This window comes from Archocentrus centrarchus, chromosome 5, assembly GCF_007364275.1.
Source record: "Archocentrus centrarchus isolate MPI-CPG fArcCen1 chromosome 5, fArcCen1, whole genome shotgun sequence".
Classification (NCBI taxonomy): domain Eukaryota; kingdom Metazoa; phylum Chordata; class Actinopteri; order Cichliformes; family Cichlidae; genus Archocentrus; species Archocentrus centrarchus.
Genome location: NC_044350.1, coordinates 22132896 through 22154026, shown reverse-complemented (window position 1 = coordinate 22154026; position 21131 = coordinate 22132896). Strand labels below are relative to the sequence as shown.

Sequence of the window (21131 nt, the reverse complement as noted above, 5' to 3'; positions counted from 1 at the left end):
CAGCTTGCTAGAGCAGGGTTGGACCCCCTTTTGCCTTCAGAGCTGCTTTAATTCTTTGTGGAATAGATTTAACAAGGAGCTGGGACATTTCTCAGAGAATCTCCCGTTCGACCACATCCCAGAGGTGCTCTGTTGGATTGAGATCTAGTGACTGTGGAGTTTAAACGATGTTCAGTTGGTACCAAGGGCCCCAAGAATGTATCCACCACCATTACACCACTGACACGAGGCAGGATGGATCCATGTCTTTATGTTGTTTACTCCAAATTCTGACCTCACTATCCATATAGTGCAGCAGAAATTGAGACTTGTTAGGCCAGACAACATTTTTCAATGTTTTATTGTTTAGTTTTAGTGAGTCTGTGTGAATTGAGCTCACTTTTCTGTTCTTAGCTGACCAGAGTGATACCTGGTGTCGTCTCCTGCTGCTATAGCCCAAACTCAGAGTCACCTAAATCACCTTTATTCCTCATTCCTGAGGGTCAGTTTAAACTTCAGCGGGTTGTCTTGACCATGTCTACATGCCGAAAGCAGGTGTACGTAATAGAGTGTACATATAAGAGTGGAAGTAAAGTAATTTAGAAATAGAGAGTGACTCATAGGTGACAAAATCACAAAGGCAGAAATATGGGGTAGATTTTGGGTTGAATTATTTTCCACATTAAGGTTAGGAGTTGATGCAATTTTATAAAAGTAAATCATGAAAAAGAAATGTGAGATGAAAATAAGGTCTATGAGTGGCATGTTAAACGTGCTGATCAGATTTATAAAGGTTCAGTGTAGAAAGAGACAGGAGGGGTGCGTAGGGCGGGTTTGCTCTTTTGTTTTTTGTTTTTTTGTTGTTGGTGCTTTTTTCATGGGATTACAGTACTTGACCCAAAGCTTAGTTCTTAAAGATAAAAAAAAAAAAAATTTTACAATTTTTTTTTTTTGTTTTCCATTGCTTTGTTTTATTATATTTTGCTGTTTTCACTGCCTTAAGGCATTGTAAACCTGCATGGGTTTTCCTGTTTTTATCCTCTGTGTTAAACACACTGAGTTTGGATGTAATGAAATGTGCTATGTAAATAAAATTGCTGTTACAGGCTTTAAGGTAGCACAGGATAACAGAAACTATGCAGAATTACATGAAGGTTGCTATAAGAAAAACTTTATATATTTATTTATCTTTTTTAAATAAATCCCACAATATTATTTGGACTTATTGGGGGACAACAATGAGAAATTTGTATTTGAACATCTTTAAGGAAAAAAAAAAAGAAATGCACACAAATCACCTCTTTAGACATCCTCACCATCAAATACAGATTCAATATTTTCAATCTTTTTAACAGTTGTTTTATGTCTGGTCATATTGATTGTTTGTTTTCATTCACTGTAAATTCCAGTAGCTTTCCTTAGACTTGTATAAATGTGTTAACTTTACTTGGAAATTAAGAATGTTTGCTTTTTACTAGTTTTTATTAAGTTACTGTCAATTTTATGGTGAAAATAACAGTTTCCATGAGAAACCAAATTATGCTGTGTGACTTTTTATATGCAAGCAATGTTAGCTTGGCAGACTAAACCTGTTGACACCATGTTCACGAAATGATGTTACCAAAAAATGTTACACATATGTCATACTGAACTTCTACCTCCAGTGGTGTAAAGTACATTTTCAGATGAGCAGTGTCAGGTGTTTTAGAAAGGAGAGAAATAAATAAGCACATTACTCTACTTTGAATTGTGTTGTTACCTTTATGTTTGTCATGGACCTGATTTTAATTTTTCTCTGTGCTGAACACAGAGGCACAAGTACAAAAATGCACTATCGGCTTAGTCAGTTCATCAACCTTGTAAAGATGGTGTAAAATCTAACAATAAAAAGGCAGATATTTTAGACAGAATAAAGAGAAAGATGACTCTCTGGCTGGAGATGCTCCAGGACAGCAGGGGGCGGTAGGTGTCTTTCATGTGACCTCTTAGACTCCCGTTTAAACCAAAGAGGATGAAGACGTTTCCCGTAGCACGTGGTGTCCTGTGTAGAAATTAGATGTCTGCAGCTTAACAGCTTTCTTCAGTTTTAGTCTGCAGTTATACGCACAGAGACGTTGTGCAGTGGTCGTTGTGTGTGTAGCTAGTTGTGGTTCATCATGGTTCGAGCAAAACGGTGAGTTTGGCTAAAGTGTATCTGCGTGTTAGCTTGTTTTTATATCCTCTGCTCTGTTTCTCTGGGTTTTCGTGGGGTCATAAATAGTGCATTGCGTTGTAGTGAGCATTATGTCCTCTGATAAGTTGTTAGTTTTGGCTCATAAACCTGCAGATACATGATTTTTTTACTCCGGTCTGCGGTGATACGGGGAAATAATTCTGGTATTTGAGCACAAATTTGAACTTTTCTCTGTTTCCTTTCTTTTGCTGTTTAGGGGTAAACAAGCACAGAGGCCAGAGAAGACAGATGTCTATGATGAAGACGACCCTGAAGCCTACAAGGACATGCCTGTCCCTGATAAGGTAAGACATGCAGTGGCCAGATGTTTACAGACACTTATGGGTATGAATGTCAAGGTAATTTGGGGATTTTAATCATTTTTTGAACTGTTCCTTTTCCAGGGTGTAATGATATTAGCATATATATACAGCATAGATCTTTTATGACTTTAAAAAATAAGAATTGGCTGCACAAGTTTGAATTTATTCAGGGTTTTTTTTCTAATCCACATAGGGTCAACAGTATGCTTACATCCCATTAATATTTGGTTAAATGTCCGTCAGCAAGTTGCACCTTGTCCTGACACTTGTGACTGTGGCTCGTATTAAAAGGTGCTTTGAGTGTTCAGATGGAGTAGGAAGGTGCTATATGAATACCAGCACATTTAAAAGTGTAAGCCAGATGTGACTTTTTAGAAATTCTTTCAGCTCACCCGCTTACTTTTTTAAAATTATTGTAAGTGACCCAGAAAATCTTCCAGTTGTTTTCTACTTTAAAATGAATACTGTAAAGGATTTTGACTTTTACTATAGTATTGACATTTATTACTGTGTAACAGAACTAAATGGAAATGGACTGTATTTATGCTCAATTTGAGCATTCAAAATACTTTCTTACTGCAATCCTCATTCACCCATTCACATACACACTGATACAAGTACTTTTATGTAGACTAGGTGAGCCAGGGATCGAACCAGTGATCTTTCAATTAGTAGACAACACGGTCTACCTCCTGAGCCCCAACTACAGCACCCAAGCATACTGTACAAAAGTCTTGAGCTACCTCTTACCTCTTTATATTTTGCTTTGAAGGAGCCAGGCCTTGGAGCTTTTTAAAGTGGTCTTGAGCAATAGTTCTCCAGGCTTTTTCAGGGTTTTTCAGAGTTTTTCTTTGGATATTGGCTGCTCTTCCACAACCACAGGATATGTTTTATTACATGGCTGTTTAATGGTTGCATCAGTTCAGGTTAAATAACCTGTTGGCAGCTGCAACATATTAATCAGTAATTATCCAGTGGATGGCTCTTGCCTTGTTGCTTAATTCTATCCCGGTGGTGACTTTTTTTCTTTTGTTGGCCAGGCAGCCTGTTTTTAAAATATCAAATTTGATCAAGTATATAAGTGAATTGTATACTTAACATAAGTCAGTGTGGCCCTCAGAGGAATAAAAGGTTGCTGTCCCCTAAATTACAGGATGGCTGGTGGGAGTTTAAAAGGGGGGAAAAAAAAATATTAATCTGCAAATAAGACAGTTAAAAATTAAACTGTCAAATGATAAAAAGATTTAAAATCTTTCTCTGAACAACAGTTTGATAATACCTATGCTGAGCCGAAGAACTGTGACCAATGAAGGATAAAGTAAATAATGTCGAAGGCCCCTGCGATCTCACATTGTGACTTTAACATGACTGTTCATCTCCCAGCTCTGCACCAGAAAAGCCTCTCGCACATCAACTCTGCTCTGTTGATTTTTGTTCTCAGTGATGTCTTCTCTCTTCTGTTCCAGAAATCTGCGACGTACACAAAAGACAAGATCGATGAGTTCCACGATGAGAAGATAGCAGTGAGTTCCACTCTTTAGTCGTTGTGTGGTAGATGTGCGGTGCAACAGTTATGTTCTGTAACATTTTCGTGCTCCGGTGTCTTCGCCACAGAAACTTCTTGCTCGGGGTGTTCAAATGGAGAGTGACCAGGAGGACGTGGACGATGAGGTAACGTCTTACGTGTTTGTTTAAATTTAACTGCAGGTGAAAAAAAAAAAATGTTCAATAGAGAACAAACTTCAGATAATTGGATTTTCACAGGAGGAAGTGATGCCCCTGGATGTTTCTGAGTCAGAAGAAGAAGAAGAGGAGGAGGAAGAAGAAGAAAATGAGGAGGATGGGACAGATATGGAGAGTGATTTAGATGGGAAAAATGAGGAAGGTAAAGATGAAATTACTTCTTTCTTCTTTTTTTTTTTTTTTTTTTTTAATGCTCATTTCATTTTGAGCCTGTCTCACTGTGTTTATGATGTCTGCCGCAGAGCTCCCTAATGAAATGGCCTGGGGCAAGAAGAAAAAAATGTTCTACGATTCGGATTACGTGACCCCAAGTAAGCACCTTTTAATGTCCAGCCATATTATTTGTAGGATTGTATTATATTTTATCATGCGACATTTTGATTACTATTATTACAGAAGGGAAATCACAAGAAGAGTTGGAGGCTGAGGAACAAGAGGAAGAAGAGGAGGCCAAAAACATCCAAAAACGTTTAGCTGCAAATCTGAGTGAGGAGGATTATGATTTGAACTTTTTTCAGGTATTTGTACTTTAAATCTCACCTGTTGGCCTAACAGAGATGATGATGATGATGATAGAAATGTCTTTTCTAATGATTTTTCTTGTTATATGTGTTTGCCTGAATGAAGGGATTTGCTGTGGAGAAGGATGAAAGCAAGACTGAGGAGAAAGAGGAGAGGATTGTGAAAGACCTGAAGCAGATGTCTCAGAAAGAAAAAATGAAGCTTTTGAAGAAGGAGTCACCGGAGCTGCTTGAGCTTATTCAGGACTTCAAGGCAAAGGTGAGACATAAACAGAAAAGGCACAGTGTCAGATTTAACAAGCCCTTAAATTTTAAAACATGCAGTTGACGTGAATTCTTCCTGTTTCTTTGTGCAGCTTACTGAGCTAAAGAATGAGCTGCAGCCTCTCATGCAAATGGTTAAGGACGGAAAGATCCCTGCAGGGAAGGTGAGTGCACTTAGATACATTTCTCTCATAGTGTTGCTTTTAGCTGTTAGAGGAAACTGTTTGCAGTGAGAAAACTCTTCCAAAAAAAAAAAAACTCAGCTCCAAACAGCAGACAGATGTGAGAGGCGAGCTGACAAACATGAAGCGAGCTCAGGGGTCCCCTAGGAGATGGTAGAGACTAAAATTGAGCTAACAGTGATTAGTTCAGTAAGACTGACGTCACAGTCTGTTGAGTGATCGTATAATATTTTGGTCTGTACAGTATGCTAATAGTTAATCCTCATTTTTCTTCTGTGTTGGCGTAAAATATTTGAACATTTGGTGTAGACGTGTGTTTGAGTACAGAAGAACATGTCATCAAGGTCATGTGGTTATAAAAATCTAATAATAAAAATCTTTTTCTCCTAAAGGGTGCCGACTATCTCAAGACAAAGCAGCAACTTTATCTGAAGTAAGTTGTGATTAGATTGCAGACCCGTATGACAGACTGTCTCGGCCTGTCGCTGAATGATGTTTCTCTCCCGCCGCAGTTACTGCACAAACATCAGCTTCTACTTGGTGCTGAAAGCAAAACGAATACCTGCTCACAACCACCCTGTGATTGAAAGACTGCTCACCTACAGAAATGTAAGTCCACATGCTGATATTAACTCCTGGGTCCATTCTGTCTTGGTGTACATTGATAAAAACTGAACAACTTCTCCAAGATTTGGTACTAAAGATGCAAGCACAGTAAATAAATATAAGCACAAGTACAACCATCAGGATTTGTAGGCTTAAGTATGAACTCTCACAGCATTTGTGAGCCCTGGAGCCTAACCCAAGAGGCACGTTTAACAACCCCGAAGTCGATTAACTTTGGTGTGGGGAAACTCAGTTTTCTGATTAGAATTGCTCTCTTGATGCAAATATCTGCAGGTAATCCACTCTGATATGCACTTTGATGTTAATTAAATGATCAGCATCAGACAGATACTTCAGGCTCAGCAGGAGGGGAAGGAGACAGAGCAAAACCCAGTTTTTGTCTAAGAAAATCTGCATGTGAGGAGTTCAGGTTCACAAAGAAGGAAGTCAGGGGTTAAAACAATTGCTGTTTTCGCAACTGATCAACCAAGAATTTCCCTAAATTCTTCTTTTACCCTGTTTATAGACTAGTTAACAGAATGTGCTCATTGCGTTCGTTAGCATCCATTTATTTCGTGATATTTCACTACATTAACACTCAAAAGCAGCATCAGGAAGAACACGATCACGAAGTATCTTCAGGCACACATACTAGAAAACTAATCACAAAACTTCCACAAAATGCAAAAATGTCTTACCGAGTCTTTAATACCTGCCTACAGCTCATCAATGAACTAGGTGAGGTAGATGCTCGGCTTGCTCCAGAGTTTCGGCAGCTACTAGCTGGGGGAGAGAAAACTAAGGCCACGGGCAAACAAGCTGAAGGCAAGAAGTCCAAAGTCTCAAATAGGAAGGAAAAGGTGAGAGCACTACATTAATAAGCTTAAAGGACTTCCTCGGATTACCCCTAGTGCTGATGTTTAACTTGGACCTTGATCGCTAATGAGTGTGTGCACACTGGATACAGGAGTCTGGGGAAGCTGTGCATGAAGGTGAGGAGGAGTCAGACTCTGACCTGGATGAGGAAGAAGCTTTGAGGTTCTACAGAGAAGCAGAGGAACGGTTGACACTGAAGAGGAAGAGCAATAAACCACAAGATGAAATGTAAGTATACACTTTGAACTTTGACCCTCTTATATATCTGAAGTATAATGTACAGGAAGTGTACTCATGAGATGTATCGTTTGATGTGCAGAGGACTGTGGGTCAGAATAAAAAGATACCATGCTCACTTGCATGTTGCAGAATGTGACCCAGTGCAATAGGTAGATATCCTGGCGTGGCACATTTGCCATACTGCGTACTGAGAAATGCTATACCAGATTTCCTAAGCAGGGGCGACTGGAATGGAAAGTTCTCCAGATGATCTACCAACAACCCAGTTCATCAACAAAGACACAACCAGTTTATTTCAGTAATGACCAGCATTAAAGGAGCACAGATTAGCATGTTTAAAAATGATCAGATCTGATGGAGTGAGTAATGTACTGACAAATATAATCGCGTGCTCTGGATTTACACGTGTTTCTCTCTGAAACCAGAGTGACAGTTCAGATAAATGAGAGGCAGCTGAAGGAGAATCAATATGTTTGTGATATAAAGGCGAATTCTTCTGTTAGAAACTGCTGGGCACTGAAAGATCCTGAAGACTGAGACTCAGGTGGAGCAAAGATTTATCCAGAGGAGAGCTGTGTCATTACAAACTATTCCACTATACACACCTGAAATCTTTGTAACAGCTGGCCTGTACAGTGTTTAGATGAATACAGAGTATTATTTACTGTCAGCCCCCAAGCTCTTTGTGTATCACTAAACCTAATGTTTTCTTTTCTGCAGACTGAGTGAGGCTGTAGGTACTTAATTAAAGTCAATACTAGATATTGTAGCACTCAGATATTAACACGTGCCCATTAATAGCTGCATTTTGACAGACATTTCAGTTTAGAGGCAAAGCTGAGATGGTTTGGACATGTGCAGAGGAGGGATCGTGGATATATTGGACAAAGGATGTTGAATATGCAGTTGCCTGGCAGGAGGAAAAGAGGAAGACCACAGAGAAGATTCATGAATGTAGTGAAGGAGGACATGCAGAGGGTTGGTGTGGCAGAGGGACAGCATGAGATGGTGGCAGTTAATCCGCTGTGGCGACCCCCTAAAGGCAGCAGCCGCAAGAATGTAATATTGCCAACAGAGAGAAGAAAAAAGAATAAACTACATGAAAGTCACTGCACACACTGCTAAAAGACATTTTCATTGTGTGCGTAGAAATGCAACTAAAAGCCTGAAATGCTGCAAACCACTCTACTCACTCTCAAAGATGTCTGTATCCCTTCGACGCAACACGTTCAATTCAGTTCTGCTGTTTCATCAAAACACCAGTATTATAATATGTGCAGAAATATGTGGGGCTTGGCTCTAAACATGCAGGGTGAGGGAAATGTTCTCTGGAAGGTAAACTCTATTACATATTCAATAAGCCATAGAAATACCCCTGTCCACACCTTTCAGCACCAAAATGACACAGTTCCTCTGTAGTAAATTCCGACAGGCATATTAAATTGTATGGTATGCACCAGGGTACTGGAATACACCCTATGATTCAAGCTTTTAACAGGTAAAATCAACCATAGAACTAAAAAAATAAAACAATGTGTTGCAGGATGGAAGAAAATGAAGATGAGGAAGAAACTGATCCAAACGCAAAGAGAGGAATCACTTACCAGGTACTGAAAGACACACATGAAACAGGAGTACATACAGTGGATCACCCAACTGATAAGTGTAGCATAACACCACAGTGAACTGTTGACTGTTTTTGCTAAATGCTGAATTAGTAATATAAAGGATTGTTTTTTTTTATAAACAGTTAAATTTAGCAGGAGCATAAGTCTTTGCATGTGGACTAACTTGTTCACACATGTAGGAAGAAATGTCTGAGGGTAAATTGTACAATGTAATTAATAATGGAGCGCTACCTGCTGGGCAACCTCAGTAGTACATGAAAGATATTGTATCCATCTGTAGTACAAGAAAGTAGATTGCAGTCTGTGTGTGTATCAAGTTGTTTCACTACAGCTTTAGAGTGTTTCCCTCAAACTTGCTTGTTTGCATCTCTGGGTTTTACTGCTTTGAGTTTCTGGAACCATTTCTAGATCCATCTGTTAGATGTTTTGTTCAATGCACAGTTCATTTCTGAACTGCAGTACTAATTATGTTTGTCTAATAATTCCACAGATGGCCAAGAACAAGGGGCTCACACCAAAGAGGAAGAAAATTGACCGTAATCCCAGAGTCAAGCATAGAGAGAAGTTCAGAAAGGCTAAAATCCGCAGAAAGGGCCAGGTTTGTATTCCACACACAGAAATGACCGTATTTATTACATTGTTGAAGTGCATCACAAGGATTACAGCCACTGTCTGTACTCATCAGTCTGAATCAGGAGGATATGCTGGAATGTCTCACACATTTCTGTGATGAGTGTTAAAAATTGTTGCTTATCGTTTTACCAGGTCCGCGAGGTTCGTCATGAGACGACGAGATACAGCGGGGAGCTGTCTGGTATTCGTGCTGGTGTCAAGAAGAGTGTCAAACTCAAGTAACCGAGACCAAAATATGCTGAGACAGAAAAAGTACCAGTGAACTGGAATTTTCAATGTTTATTGTTGGGGAGCCTTGCCGGTAAAGAACATAATTATCTAACTGTCAGTCATTGTTTGAAAATCTTGAAATATTGTTCTGATTACTAGAAAGTGTGAATAAACATTTTAAAACCTGAATATCCTTCCTGTACAGAGACAGCATGTCATGCTTCAAGGCTCATTCTTAGAGCACACAAAAAACAAACTAGGAAGACATGACTTACAGTCACTGCTAAGGTTTTGCAACAGTACAGCATACTGAATATACAGTAACGTCAGCAGAACAAGCAGGTATGAATTATAGCCGAACACAAGCCTAGGATCAGGTAAGAACACAGTCACAACTTAAAGCTGCTCAGACGTGCAGATAATTTCTATAAAACTACTTGTTGCGTTATGAACTTCTTGTGTGCTGATGTCAGGTTGCTCACTATCCTCGCCTCTATCTCCACCTCATTCTTCACATCCTCCTCAGTGAGAATCAGCTCAGCCTGACTCTCAGGGGTCACCACCACCACATAACCCCGCCTAGAGTCCAGTACGTTGGCCACCACTGCTTGGTGCCTGTAGGTTTCCAGAGCTCGTCGAGCCTTGTCTAGCAGGATGGTCGCATCTGTCTCGAGCTTGAAGGATGTGACAAATGCCTGAGGTGCCCAGTCTTTCACCAGTGGTGACAATATCTTGGGGACCATCTTCATGCTCAGCTGAAGGGCAGAAGAAATATTCTCATTACTGACATATACACAAGATTAAATTCAGCAACTCAGAGAAGCAAAGGCAAGCAAAATTAATACGTGAAACAAGAACTTATAGATTTAAACCAATCTCAGTTTAAGGGGCCTGAAGTAAAAGCCAGTAGGGACAAGGTAAATTTTTAACTGACAGCAAGATTGGAACTCTACCAAAGGGTCTGCAAGCAGAACCTGGAGTGTCAAACTCTGAGCTTCAAAAACAACAGGCGACAAGCTTATTGCTTTATATGTGGGCAGAGCTGCTGGTCTGGAGTCCACCAGAGGCTCTGTGTGGCTGTGCTTGAAGCAAAGTGTGAATTAATGCATGCTGTTTTAGGTGGGCATGTTTGCCACATTCACCAAGATAAATATTTGACCTAATACATTCTTGAAAGGGAAATGAATATGTACTAAACTAATGTGTACTCATTTAGCTCTGTTTCTTGTTTGAGGGATCACCATTAAAACTTGGGCTTATTCCCTAGTGTAAATAGACTGACATTCACACACACACACACACACACACACACTCACACAGTGGGTACCTCCTGAGCCACAGCCACCCATGTTTGGGGTCCAGACATCTCAACGACAAATTAACTGATTTCCTGTTGAGATGTTTCAGCCTGCGCCCTGTACTACGAAGTGAGTTCAGCATACCCAGGGTATCTTTCTCTTATCTGGATTCACTTACCCTAACATCAGCAATCAAAGTGAGCGGTCACACAAAGCTGGTTATCAGCTCGCTAAGTTAACCCAGAATTTCCCCTGCACTGGCAGCATCCGACCAATCACAATTATGGATACATGTGCTGACAGCAGAGTGGCTGATTTTACAAAGGAAGATTAAACTATATTATGGGAAAAATATGAAACGGTTAAACACATAATATAGACTGAAAGCAACACAGCTGCTGCAGAAAAACCAGCAGGGTTTGTGTGTATGTCAGAGGAAATGCAGGCCACTAGCAGCATTCACTGTCATTTTTTAAAACTCACTTGAAGAGGTCCGTTGGTAGACTGGATTTTGTGTTCAGGCATCTCAGACGCTGGGATGTAGAAATCAGACACTGCTGCAGCCAAGTAAAACATGGCCTTTGATCCTAAGAGCAGAATAAATATTTGTGAGCATGTTTTGAACACTGACAGAGCCACAACTTAAAACTCTTAATTCCTGTTACCTATTGTGCTGAGTGCCTGGGCTGCTGCTTTGAGTAGGTGCAGATACTCTGACAGAGTGTTGAACTCAATGGGCAGAAGTAGTCTTCCTTCTTTCACCTCATGGTATCGCTTCAGCACTTGGGCAATGTTCGGAAGCACCTGCTGATTAACCACCACTTCACCAGCATTACCTGGTGCTCCTCCATCTCCACCTTGGAACTCCAGGGCATCCAGCATGTTTATGGTTAAGAACATTCGTGTGTAGGGATAGAGCGAGCGATGCCTGTGTAGGAAAATGACTGCATAGCCGGAATCTATGAAATACTCTGCAGAGGAGGCTCCTCGTCTGCCGCTGCTGAAGTTATCGAGGAAGCGAACAGTGCGGGACTCCAAGGGAACCTTGGTGCCTCCTGAAGTGATGAGAACCACCTTGCGGCCTGCTTTTGCATGAAAACTGGCAAAAGTAGCCATCTTCTCTTTGACCTCCTCCACGTGGGAGGGAACAGCAAATTCTTCTGCTAACTTCCCATCAATAGACGATATTCTGGGTTCAGCCATCACCTGACGAGAGAAGGAGGCATCATTAAGAATGATTCAGATGGAGACCAGCAGTCAGTGCGCCAGGTCTGTTTTCAAAGGGAACTGCAGACTCACAATTTTATGGATGTGCAATTCTAATTCACACTGGGCTTACTTGAATAAAGCTGACTGGAACATAATGCAGATATGTACAGTGGTTAACAAAGTTATCAGAGCACTTTTCATAAAAACAAAATACAAATATTTTAGAAATCTGTCAAAAATTTGTTTAAAACTAAAAATTAGATTATTATTAGTCAGATAAACTGAATTCACATTTTTATACACAAATTTGAGTTGGCACACTGACTTCTCTGAGAGGTAAGAAAGTAATCAAGTGCAACATTCAATCACCAAAACTATTTTTTTCTGTTCAAAAATACAAGTAAATAACTGTAATTTGGCAGCTTAATAAAAAAAAATAATAATAATAATAAGTAGGTACACCTTACTTGCACTAATGGAACAAGTTATGCAATTGTGATGGTTTAAATACTCATTTTTTTGTCATTTAAGTTTTATCTGGGGGTCAATAAACACTCATCATCTCCACCCGCTGACTCTGCAGGTCTCTGTTCCCCAAAGAGCTCTGCTTAGTTCCTCGGGGCTGAAAGTGTTTAAAGATGAGTGCAATAACTTTCAGTGTAACATTTTACAATCTGTTTTCATACTGTTATAGTCTATAGTCACTATATTTCTTATCCTGTGACTTATCTTATATTAATGTATTTCTTACTAATTCTGCTATATTGTCTATGTATAAAGGTGTTTGTCCCATATTCTGTGGTTTCCAAAGGTCACACCTGACTAATGAGACGAAATAAACCCACAACTCTCTGAAAGTCTTACGAGGACTGTTTGCTTCGTTCAGTCACCTGTATATAGGTTTTTACTAATACTAACAGGGTAATGTTGCATTAATACATATTCAAATATCATGAGGCGTATGGGTGAACTTCAAAGCTGAACACTGAAGAAAACACAGTCAGGAGTTCAGATATTTAAAAAAGATGACACGACGTAACGTTACCTGCTGCCTGTCGGTAATTTGCCACTGTGGTAATACCTTAAATAAAACAAAAACGGCGTCACAGACTTTCACAGAAAATTTAAAATAGCCCACTCTGGATATTCGACACCCCTAGACAACTTGAGGACTTCCTGAAACCACCGAGGCCAACTCTTTGGTGTTTATTAATATAGCACAACTCCTCTAGCTCCCCTAGCGGCTATTCGCGGCACTGCATTAAACAAACGAATGGTAGTCTACTTTTGAGTCAGCAGTGCGTCAATTATTTTTCCCTCTTGCATGAAGTGTCAGACTGTATGAAACCTGAGCATCAACAGAGAGGACAAGGGGAATTTCTCTCAAAAAGGGGATCTTTTTGCACTGGACTGTCCCACTGAATCAGCAGATGCAGTCGACGAGCAAAGAGCAATGTTAAATTGACCTTTGTGTGTCACTAGTTTTACAGTGAACAGCATCACTGAAAGCTCCTTTTCTTTGGATATGGGTGCGCATTTGCTGATCTAATTTATGGTGAGTTTTGATCAAGTTTTAAATATGTGCTTTCTGGTAGGAGAAAAACACATTTACTGGAATTTCTGAAAGATGTGTTTTCATATTATGTGGAACTTGTTTCTTACAAAATTATTCACCTGTAGGTCTTATTGGTGTTTAAATCTGAGATAAAGATGAATATAAATAATAATTTAAACCAAAAACAAAGGCATTATATATCTGGAGTGTTTTTTATTGTTATTTTAAGTTTTAGAAAACACAGATATGTTCTTATAGTTTAAGTGAAAAGTCTGCTTTGGTGAATGGATTTTTTTTTTTTTAGTTTTAGAAATCACAGGCTACATTAGACTTACAGAAAATGTGCAGAAATGTTGGTTTTATTTTGTGTTTTAAAAGTACTTCATAGTATTAATGCCATCCGAGATCATTTGGATTTAAAATAAATTTAAAATAAATTATTGTATGTATTTCACCCCTAAAATGTTTGAATGGTTTCATTATGAACTCGGTGACAAAAATAGCATTTGCCTATCACATGTCATTGATTGTATCTAATGTGGGTTTCTTTTAAACCCCCACAAGAAATATAAGCAACATTTCCATCCTCTGTAGAAGATGTAAGTACAGAATAACCAACAGTCAGTCATATAGTTGTAAAAACTGATGCTTTCATAGACTATTTTGTCAAACGTGTAATGGCAGACATGTAATCCTGGCTTCATTTACATGGTTAAAAAGAATAGTTCATCAAAATGTTCTCAAGTTGTTTTGGTTTTTTTTTAGCAATAAAAATGACAAGTGACAGGACTGACATTCATGGATTGTGTTGATGCAAGAAAAATTATGTTTTGTTTTCTTTCTTTTATTTATTCTGGTATTTCTATTTCTATTTCTTATTATGACTTCAATGTTAATACAATATTAGACAAATGTGGTCAGTTTAAGCCAAATGCAAAACAAAAAAAAAGGACCTAAATCAATAAAATAATTTTACAACTGATATAGTCCAACATTTAAAATGTCAATCTCAAAATTTTTATTTAACAATTCATTAAAAAATAAATAAATAAATAAATCATTCAACAATTACATGGCCAGATACAGTATTTAATAATAATTACTGAATCTCAGTTGGGTAGAAAGCACCTGCAATCAAAGCTGTTGTCTATGAATAACAAGTAGAATGGGAGGCAGAGGCTTCAGCTTTCAGGCCCCTCCTCTGTGGAACCAGCTCCCAGTGTGGATTGGGGAAACGGAGACCCTCTCGATTTTCAAGATTTAGACTTAGAACTTTCCTTTTTGCTCAAACTTATAGTTAGGGCTGGCTCAGGTAACCCTGAACCCTCCTTTAGCCTCACTGCAATAGGCCTGGGCTGCTACAGGGTTCCCATAATGCACACACATCTGCATGTTTAAACACCACTCTGCATTTAATCATTAGTTTTTATTAATCTCTGACTCTCTTCCACAGCATGTCTTTTGTCCTGTCTCCCTCCCTTCATCCTCAAACAATCGCAGCAGATGGCTGCTCCTCCCTGAGCCTGGTTCTGCTGGAGGTTTCTTCCTGTTAAAAGGGAGATTTTCCTTCCCACTATCCTGCTTCCTCACAGGGAAGGGGGGGGGGGGGGGGTCATTTGATTGGTGGGTTTTCTCTGTAATTATTGAAGGGTCTTTACCTTTCAATGTAAGGCGCCTTGAGGTGACTGCTTATTGTTTTTTGTCGCTATATAAATAAAATAAAATAAAATTGAACTGAATTGAATTGAAAGATCCAAATTTACAGTGTAGTATCTATTTGTATGTCTGTCTCAAACAATACTTTGCTATGCCATGCAGTACAGTCAAAGATGTAGACACAGTCACTCACACTTACACATATAAGCGGGTGAGTGTGTCTAATTTTTGTCTGTCTGTATTATGTGTAATAAAAACAATACAGGTAATAAAAAGGAATAATGCCATTCATCTGTATGGCCCTGTCAGTGGACTGTGACAGGACTCCATGAGACAGGGCCTCAAAGTCAAACTGCCATTACTCAGCCTGTTAGCATGCTAGCATCAAAACTCTCAACATGCAATAAAAAATAACATATATTATCACTCAATATCCTGTTTTACCTCGGACATGAGAACAGCCACAGTGATTTAAATATATTTTATTGAATGTGTAAATGACATGAACACTGTGGAATTGCTGGGACTTCTTATATAACCATGTATAACTATTACAACCGTTAAACACTGTCCTTTCTGCTATATCATAATCATCATAATTACCATTATTAGATGGTGGTGGAATGGTGGGTGGAGTTAGCAAGTTCCTGACAGTTCTCCGGCAGTCCAAAGACATGCATTTTAGGTTAATTGGTGATTCCAAATTGTCCATGGATGTGAGGCAGATAAAATGCTTGAAGTGTGTAGAATAAAAGCATTGTACGAATGTATGGTTAAAAAATGTGACTTGTAGTTAAAGGACTTTAAGTGGTCAGACTAGCACAGCACTATATAAATGCAAGTGTTACACTGTGACCCTCCCAACCCCTCTTTTAATCTCAGTTTGCTTTGAGCTAGTTTAAGCTCATTTATCTCAGAATTAAAATGTTCTGTTTATTTTTGGATTATTTAATTGTATTGATGGGCAGCATGGTGGCACTGTTGCACTGTTGCCTCACAGCTAGAAGGTCTGGGTTTTAATCCACCTTGACGTGGGCCTTTCTGTGTGGAGTTTGCATGTTCTCTCTGTGTCTGCGTGGATTTTCTCCGGGTACTCTGGTTTCCTCCCACAGTCCAAAGACATGTACATAGTGGGGTTAGGTTAACTGGTGATTCTAGATTGCCCATAGGTGTGAATGTGAGTGTGAATGGTTGTCTGTCTCTCTGTGTTAGCCCTGTGGCAGGCTGGCGACCTGTACAGGGTGTCTCCCTGCCTCTCACCCTATGACAGCTGGGATAGGCTCCAGCCCCCCCCCACCTCCTGTTTCAAAGATCAGCAAGTGCCTGTCTCTGTGGGAACCTGGGCAAATGTGGTGGGAACACAGATAGGATTTCATGACATTGTCAAGGTCCCCCATGAATTCTGCCACCAGTGTCCCATAAAAAGTACACACAACAGACAAGGTATGACAGATTCACAGTTTCAAGACTCCCTAAAACCACCATTTCCTTGATTTTATCCACATTGGTGGGTCAGTTTCAGTGCACAAAGATTGGTAGCACCTGTACAACAGTATACATTTTTAAAAATGTTTTAAATATTTTTGTGTTTGTTGGGTCACTTTAGAAAAAAAAGTCCAGGCTAAGAAAAATATTTAGGAATTTTTTAACTGCTGTCAAATGTCTAAACTGGCCAAACCGTATGTAAGGGTTAAAAGTGTATTGCACTTTTTTAATGGAATATTTTATGTAACTTTGACAGAACAATTTATTTTAAGAAACTGAGTATAAATTCTTAATTTTATTCAAGTGATGTGAATGATAGCAACTTGTATTTGGTGGGTTTTTTCTTTTTTTTGTTTTTTTTTTAAATAAAAAACTGTTTTAATATAACCAAACCAGGACAGGCACCCTTTGTTAAAATATCCAGTTTTGTTTGAGCCTAAAGCGGCAGATCATAAGCTGCAGAAGGGCAGGGTAAGTCTTTGTTTCTATAAAGCTTTTCTTTTAATGATTATCAATCTCTTATCGATTGCCTTGTCCCACGTTTTTAAGATTTATTAGCGACAGTCCCGTGATCGACCCGCAAGAGGCGCTGCTGCACCGCTGAAAGGACAATTACAGTACTTCGGCTTCTACCTTTACGTGCGTATTTGATTGCATTGTTTTTTCCTTATCAGTTTAAGCGCCCGTCATGCACGTTTGTAAAAACGAAATATCAACTCTCTTACTAGATAAGAATCAAGACTCAGGCAGGTCGTTTGCATAGCTAACAGAATATAACAGTATTTTGTAGGTGAAAATAACTGAGAATAACATTATATAAAAAAAAAAGAAAAAAGTAAAACAAATAAATAGCTGATATTTTACATTTTACATTTTTTTAAAACCCAAACAAGCAAACAGACAAACAAAAAACAAAACACACATACACACAAACCAAATTGATGTAGGGGTTATTTTTTTTTTTTTGCACTGAAGATGCCATGCTGATATTTCTCCTTTGATTGTCTCTGCAAGCCTGCACGTTGAAGTAATCGAGCCTTGTGAATGGAGTTAGAGGACATCAGTTATTAGAGAGCATAAACCCGTCACAGTAATTAACTTATTGCAACACTTTGGGATAAGAACTTACAAAACAAGCTAGAAAGACAACTAAATTCTTTACATACAACAACTACACCTTACACATTCCCAGTTTTTTTTTTTTTTTAATTTCTCCAGTATGAAAGTCAACAAGAGACATGAATGAAAATTAAGACAATGCCATAATAAACATCTCCTTCTGGGGCTAAAATACTGGATATGAGGGCTTTGAAGCGATTGAGGACACTGAGGTCATTGAGCACATCAGTGTCATGTTATTGCTGGCATTTTTCTCTTGGAATTTATGGTGCAGTTTACATTGTGCAATAGACATTATAAATAGTTTTTTTTTTTAGCTCGCTATATTTAAATAGGCGTGGACCACTTCCAGGTGCTCACATTCTGCTGCAGTTAAAGTGTGATTCAGTACAGGATTAAGATTAGTAACACCAGTGTGTTGTTTTTAGGTCACTTTTTTCTTTTTCAGCTGTGGTCCAGAGCTAAACATGTGCACCTTGTGCGTAGATTATTCTGTCTCATGCCGATTCAAAACACTAATGCTTCTTTCAAACCTGACTTTATCATTTCTCTGAAACACCTACCCCTAAAAGATACATATTTTAATTAAACCCTTTCATCTGACTTTTGATCTATAATTCCTGTGGGTATCACTTCCTAAAAAGGTATGCTTTATACAGGTTTCGCAAGCAGTAACCAACTGCAGTTTCAGCAGTTAATAATTACTTCATGTTTTAGAGATAAATCAATAATAAGAGTAACTTTAAAAAAAAAAAATCTTCCAAGAGGCGTTTCTCCTGCAGTATGAGTTTGTATTGATCAGAGAGACTATTCTTTGAAATAATCTCCTGGTGATTTGAACCGAAATATTTCTATTAACAACTTATTAACGTGTGAGCTACCTGCAGACTTGACGGCTGCCAAAATTTATAACCCATTTACTACAATAAAGGCAGCATACACCCATTAAATAGACCTGGAAACCCGTTAGAGTTCGCGGTCGATGAGTAGGCTATAGTTTTAATAAGTGATTTAACCTTTAAATAAGTATAAATAAAGCCACTCGTTACTACTCACACCGTTTATTAAAGGTGACGTGCGGGACCATGTGCACTGTATTCTACGTTTATTCTGTGATGTTGCCCTGTGCTCTTTCAGTCTCTTGCCATTACATTAGAGCACACTTTGAATTGCATTTACTCCCAGTGCGCTTATCACTGATCATTTTATTGATTGAAGTGCGTTCGTGTGTGCGGGAGCTTTTTCCATTGCGGGCGTGTACATTTAACCGCGCGCTAGTTTCTGTGGCGGCAGGGGTGGGGAAAGACAGGGAAAAAAGAGAACCTCATGTGAGCTGTCTATGTGAAGTAGTTCCGGGCACTTAACCCAAAGAGGGGAGAGTCCCGGATGTTGGCTCGGCCGCCGAGAGAAAGGCGAACGGGTGAAGGCGGAGGAGAAGCTGAAGAGGGACGCACGGCACCGCAGGCAACCGGCGAAGCCACGGGTCACAGCGGCTCTTCGCACAGGACGATAGCGTCAGGAGCGCAGGACATCCCCAAGGGGGAGGGCAACCCGCTATCCGAAGAAGAGGAGGCGAAGGAAGGGGAGACAGTTACTCTGAAAACTACCGTGAGGATTACAGAGAGCCACCGTCACAGCAGCTTTCACCCAGAGTAAGTGAGCTACACGGGCATGGAAGTTGAACTAAGGCCCACGAAATGGACGACTTTAACGGGGAAGTAAGCTGCACTGAAGTTGTGGGGATTGCGCCCGGTGAACAGGCCCCGACACACGGCTCTCCACTCGCTGTGTCGGGGCGTGAGGGGACTCCTTTTTTTTTCTTCTTCTTCTCAGGGAGCCAGTCAGTGTTTCCCCCGTGGTCAGTGTCAGTACACCCCGGCCGTGCTGCTGCAACTCTCCAAGTTGACAGCTCTTGCGTTAGCCTGCTAACACCGCCGTGCAACCGGTGACAACTGCCAGGGTAACTTTGACAGCTAGCCAGTTTTGGTAGCCAGCTAACTTTAGCAGAGCGTTGTGGGCGCTTTCTCCGTGGCCAGGGGTAGGTGTGTTTGTGTGTGTGTGTTTTTCCTCGCTTTAGGTGGCTGTATAACGACCTACCCCCCCCTCCCCAGCCCTCCACAGCTATCGTTAGCTAGCTGTTTGGTATGTGAGACGATGTGTGTCCAGCATGGAGTGAGTGTGTGCATGAGCCCCAGTGTCATTTGGCTTTCCTGCGTGCTCTGACGGTATTTGACTCACAGCTGTTGCAGTGTGTTTTCTCGTCTGTCAATCGTCTGCTTCTCGGGCGAGGTAATAAATTCCTCCAGGAAAATAATGATCCTCGCATGAAACCCTTCCCCAACTAGTTGACCTGTGTAAGAAGGGCGCAGGATTGTCGTGTGGCTGGGCAATCAACAAGTGCAAAGCGTGTTTCAGGTGCATTTTTATGCCTCTGATTTTGATCTCCAGTCTCTGTGCCGCTCTGTCCTGAGATGGCTCAGACGGCGTTGCGGTAAGTCTTGGGTTCTGTGTGCAGGAAATTTCTCAGGGCATGCTTTTTCTTATCCTTTTTTGTTCTAGTACTGAGTTTGTGATTGTTCAGAAAAGACACAGAAACAAACAGCTGTGACATTTGCCTGCAGTTGTGTATAAAAACGGCGCCTTTCCCTTTTATCCTGACTACCTTTATTAAAAGATGGATGACTGAACTCTTAATTTGCCCCGCTGTCAATTTGTGCAGGCTTTTTCAACGAATTCAGTGTGTGTTATTGCAGAGATGGGCTTGCAATGAGGTGCAAATTACTACTGCGCTAATCATCATATATTCTCAATTTAATTTGCCATAAAGTCAGCAAAAAAGGTTAAAATTTATGACTAAAACCAAGCATTATAACCCCAACCCTGCCAGTCCTTATGCTTCAACTAACAAAATGCCCATAGCGTTAGTCAGCACCCACAATCAAAGGTCAGACCTGGTTTGCTTTCTTAATCACCCATCCTTTAAATAGCAGGCCCACAGAGCTGTCTGGATTGAGGCTATCGTGCATGCAGCTCTATAAGAGACGTGGTGTTTAAGTGTACATGGTGTTTGATGTTGTTCCATCCAGGTCAGTAAGCCAGATTAGTTTCAATAAGGATATTGTCTAGAAATGAGCATGCATATTTAACCCATCATCTTTATCATTAAAGTTTCAAGGAAATGACCACTAAAGAGCATGGTGGAAAGTCTTAAGTTATAGAAGTCAGCGTGATGCTGAAACTATACTTTGGCGCTTGGTGCAATTCATTAAAGTCAGATTTTTACAAACGGTGTTGATTTTTATAAGCAAGATCTGTCAGTGAGCTGTGTGGCACCGGTAGTTTTTAGCTGACTTGAGAAAGACATGAAGTACGGCTAATGCATGCTTTTTACT

General features: G+C 39.8%; 3 protein-coding genes across 4 annotated transcripts in view; 2 read left to right on the top strand and 1 right to left on the bottom strand.

Moving 5' to 3' along the window:
* The first annotated feature begins 1973 nt into the window (after positions 1-1973).
* Positions 1974-9605, top strand: utp3 (UTP3 small subunit processome component). The gene is made up of 16 exons (XM_030730110.1): positions 1974-2152; positions 2409-2496; positions 3981-4037; positions 4129-4185; positions 4279-4399; positions 4500-4568; positions 4654-4775; positions 4885-5037; positions 5135-5206; positions 5617-5657; positions 5737-5833; positions 6553-6690; positions 6798-6934; positions 8490-8553; positions 9065-9172; positions 9340-9605. The coding sequence occupies exons 1-16, from the start codon at positions 2136-2138 to the stop codon at positions 9427-9429; spliced, it is 1431 nt and encodes a 476-aa protein (XP_030585970.1). The 5' UTR covers positions 1974-2135; the 3' UTR covers positions 9430-9605.
* Positions 9478-20103, bottom strand: ppcs (phosphopantothenoylcysteine synthetase). 2 transcript variants are annotated; one of them, XM_030730111.1, is made up of 4 exons: positions 12970-13109; positions 11381-11921; positions 11199-11302; positions 9478-10172 (listed from the first exon to the last, which is right to left on the bottom strand). In XM_030730111.1, exons 2-4 carry the CDS (start codon positions 11916-11918, stop codon positions 9843-9845), a joined length of 972 nt encoding a protein of 323 aa, XP_030585971.1. In that variant the 5' UTR covers positions 11919-11921; positions 12970-13109; the 3' UTR covers positions 9478-9842. The 2 variants fall into 2 exon arrangements, with proteins under 2 accessions (XP_030585971.1, XP_030585972.1); XM_030730112.1 differs by lacking the exon at positions 12970-13109 and adding an exon at positions 19978-20103 and having other exon boundaries at positions 9597-10172.
* foxj3 (forkhead box J3) overlaps positions 19172-21131 on the top strand; it is an 81974-nt gene continuing 80014 nt past the window's right edge. The window contains exon 1 of the mRNA XM_030730109.1: positions 19172-19391. The gene's annotated coding sequence lies outside the window, so the exon portion shown is untranslated. The remainder of the gene's footprint in view (positions 19392-21131) is intronic.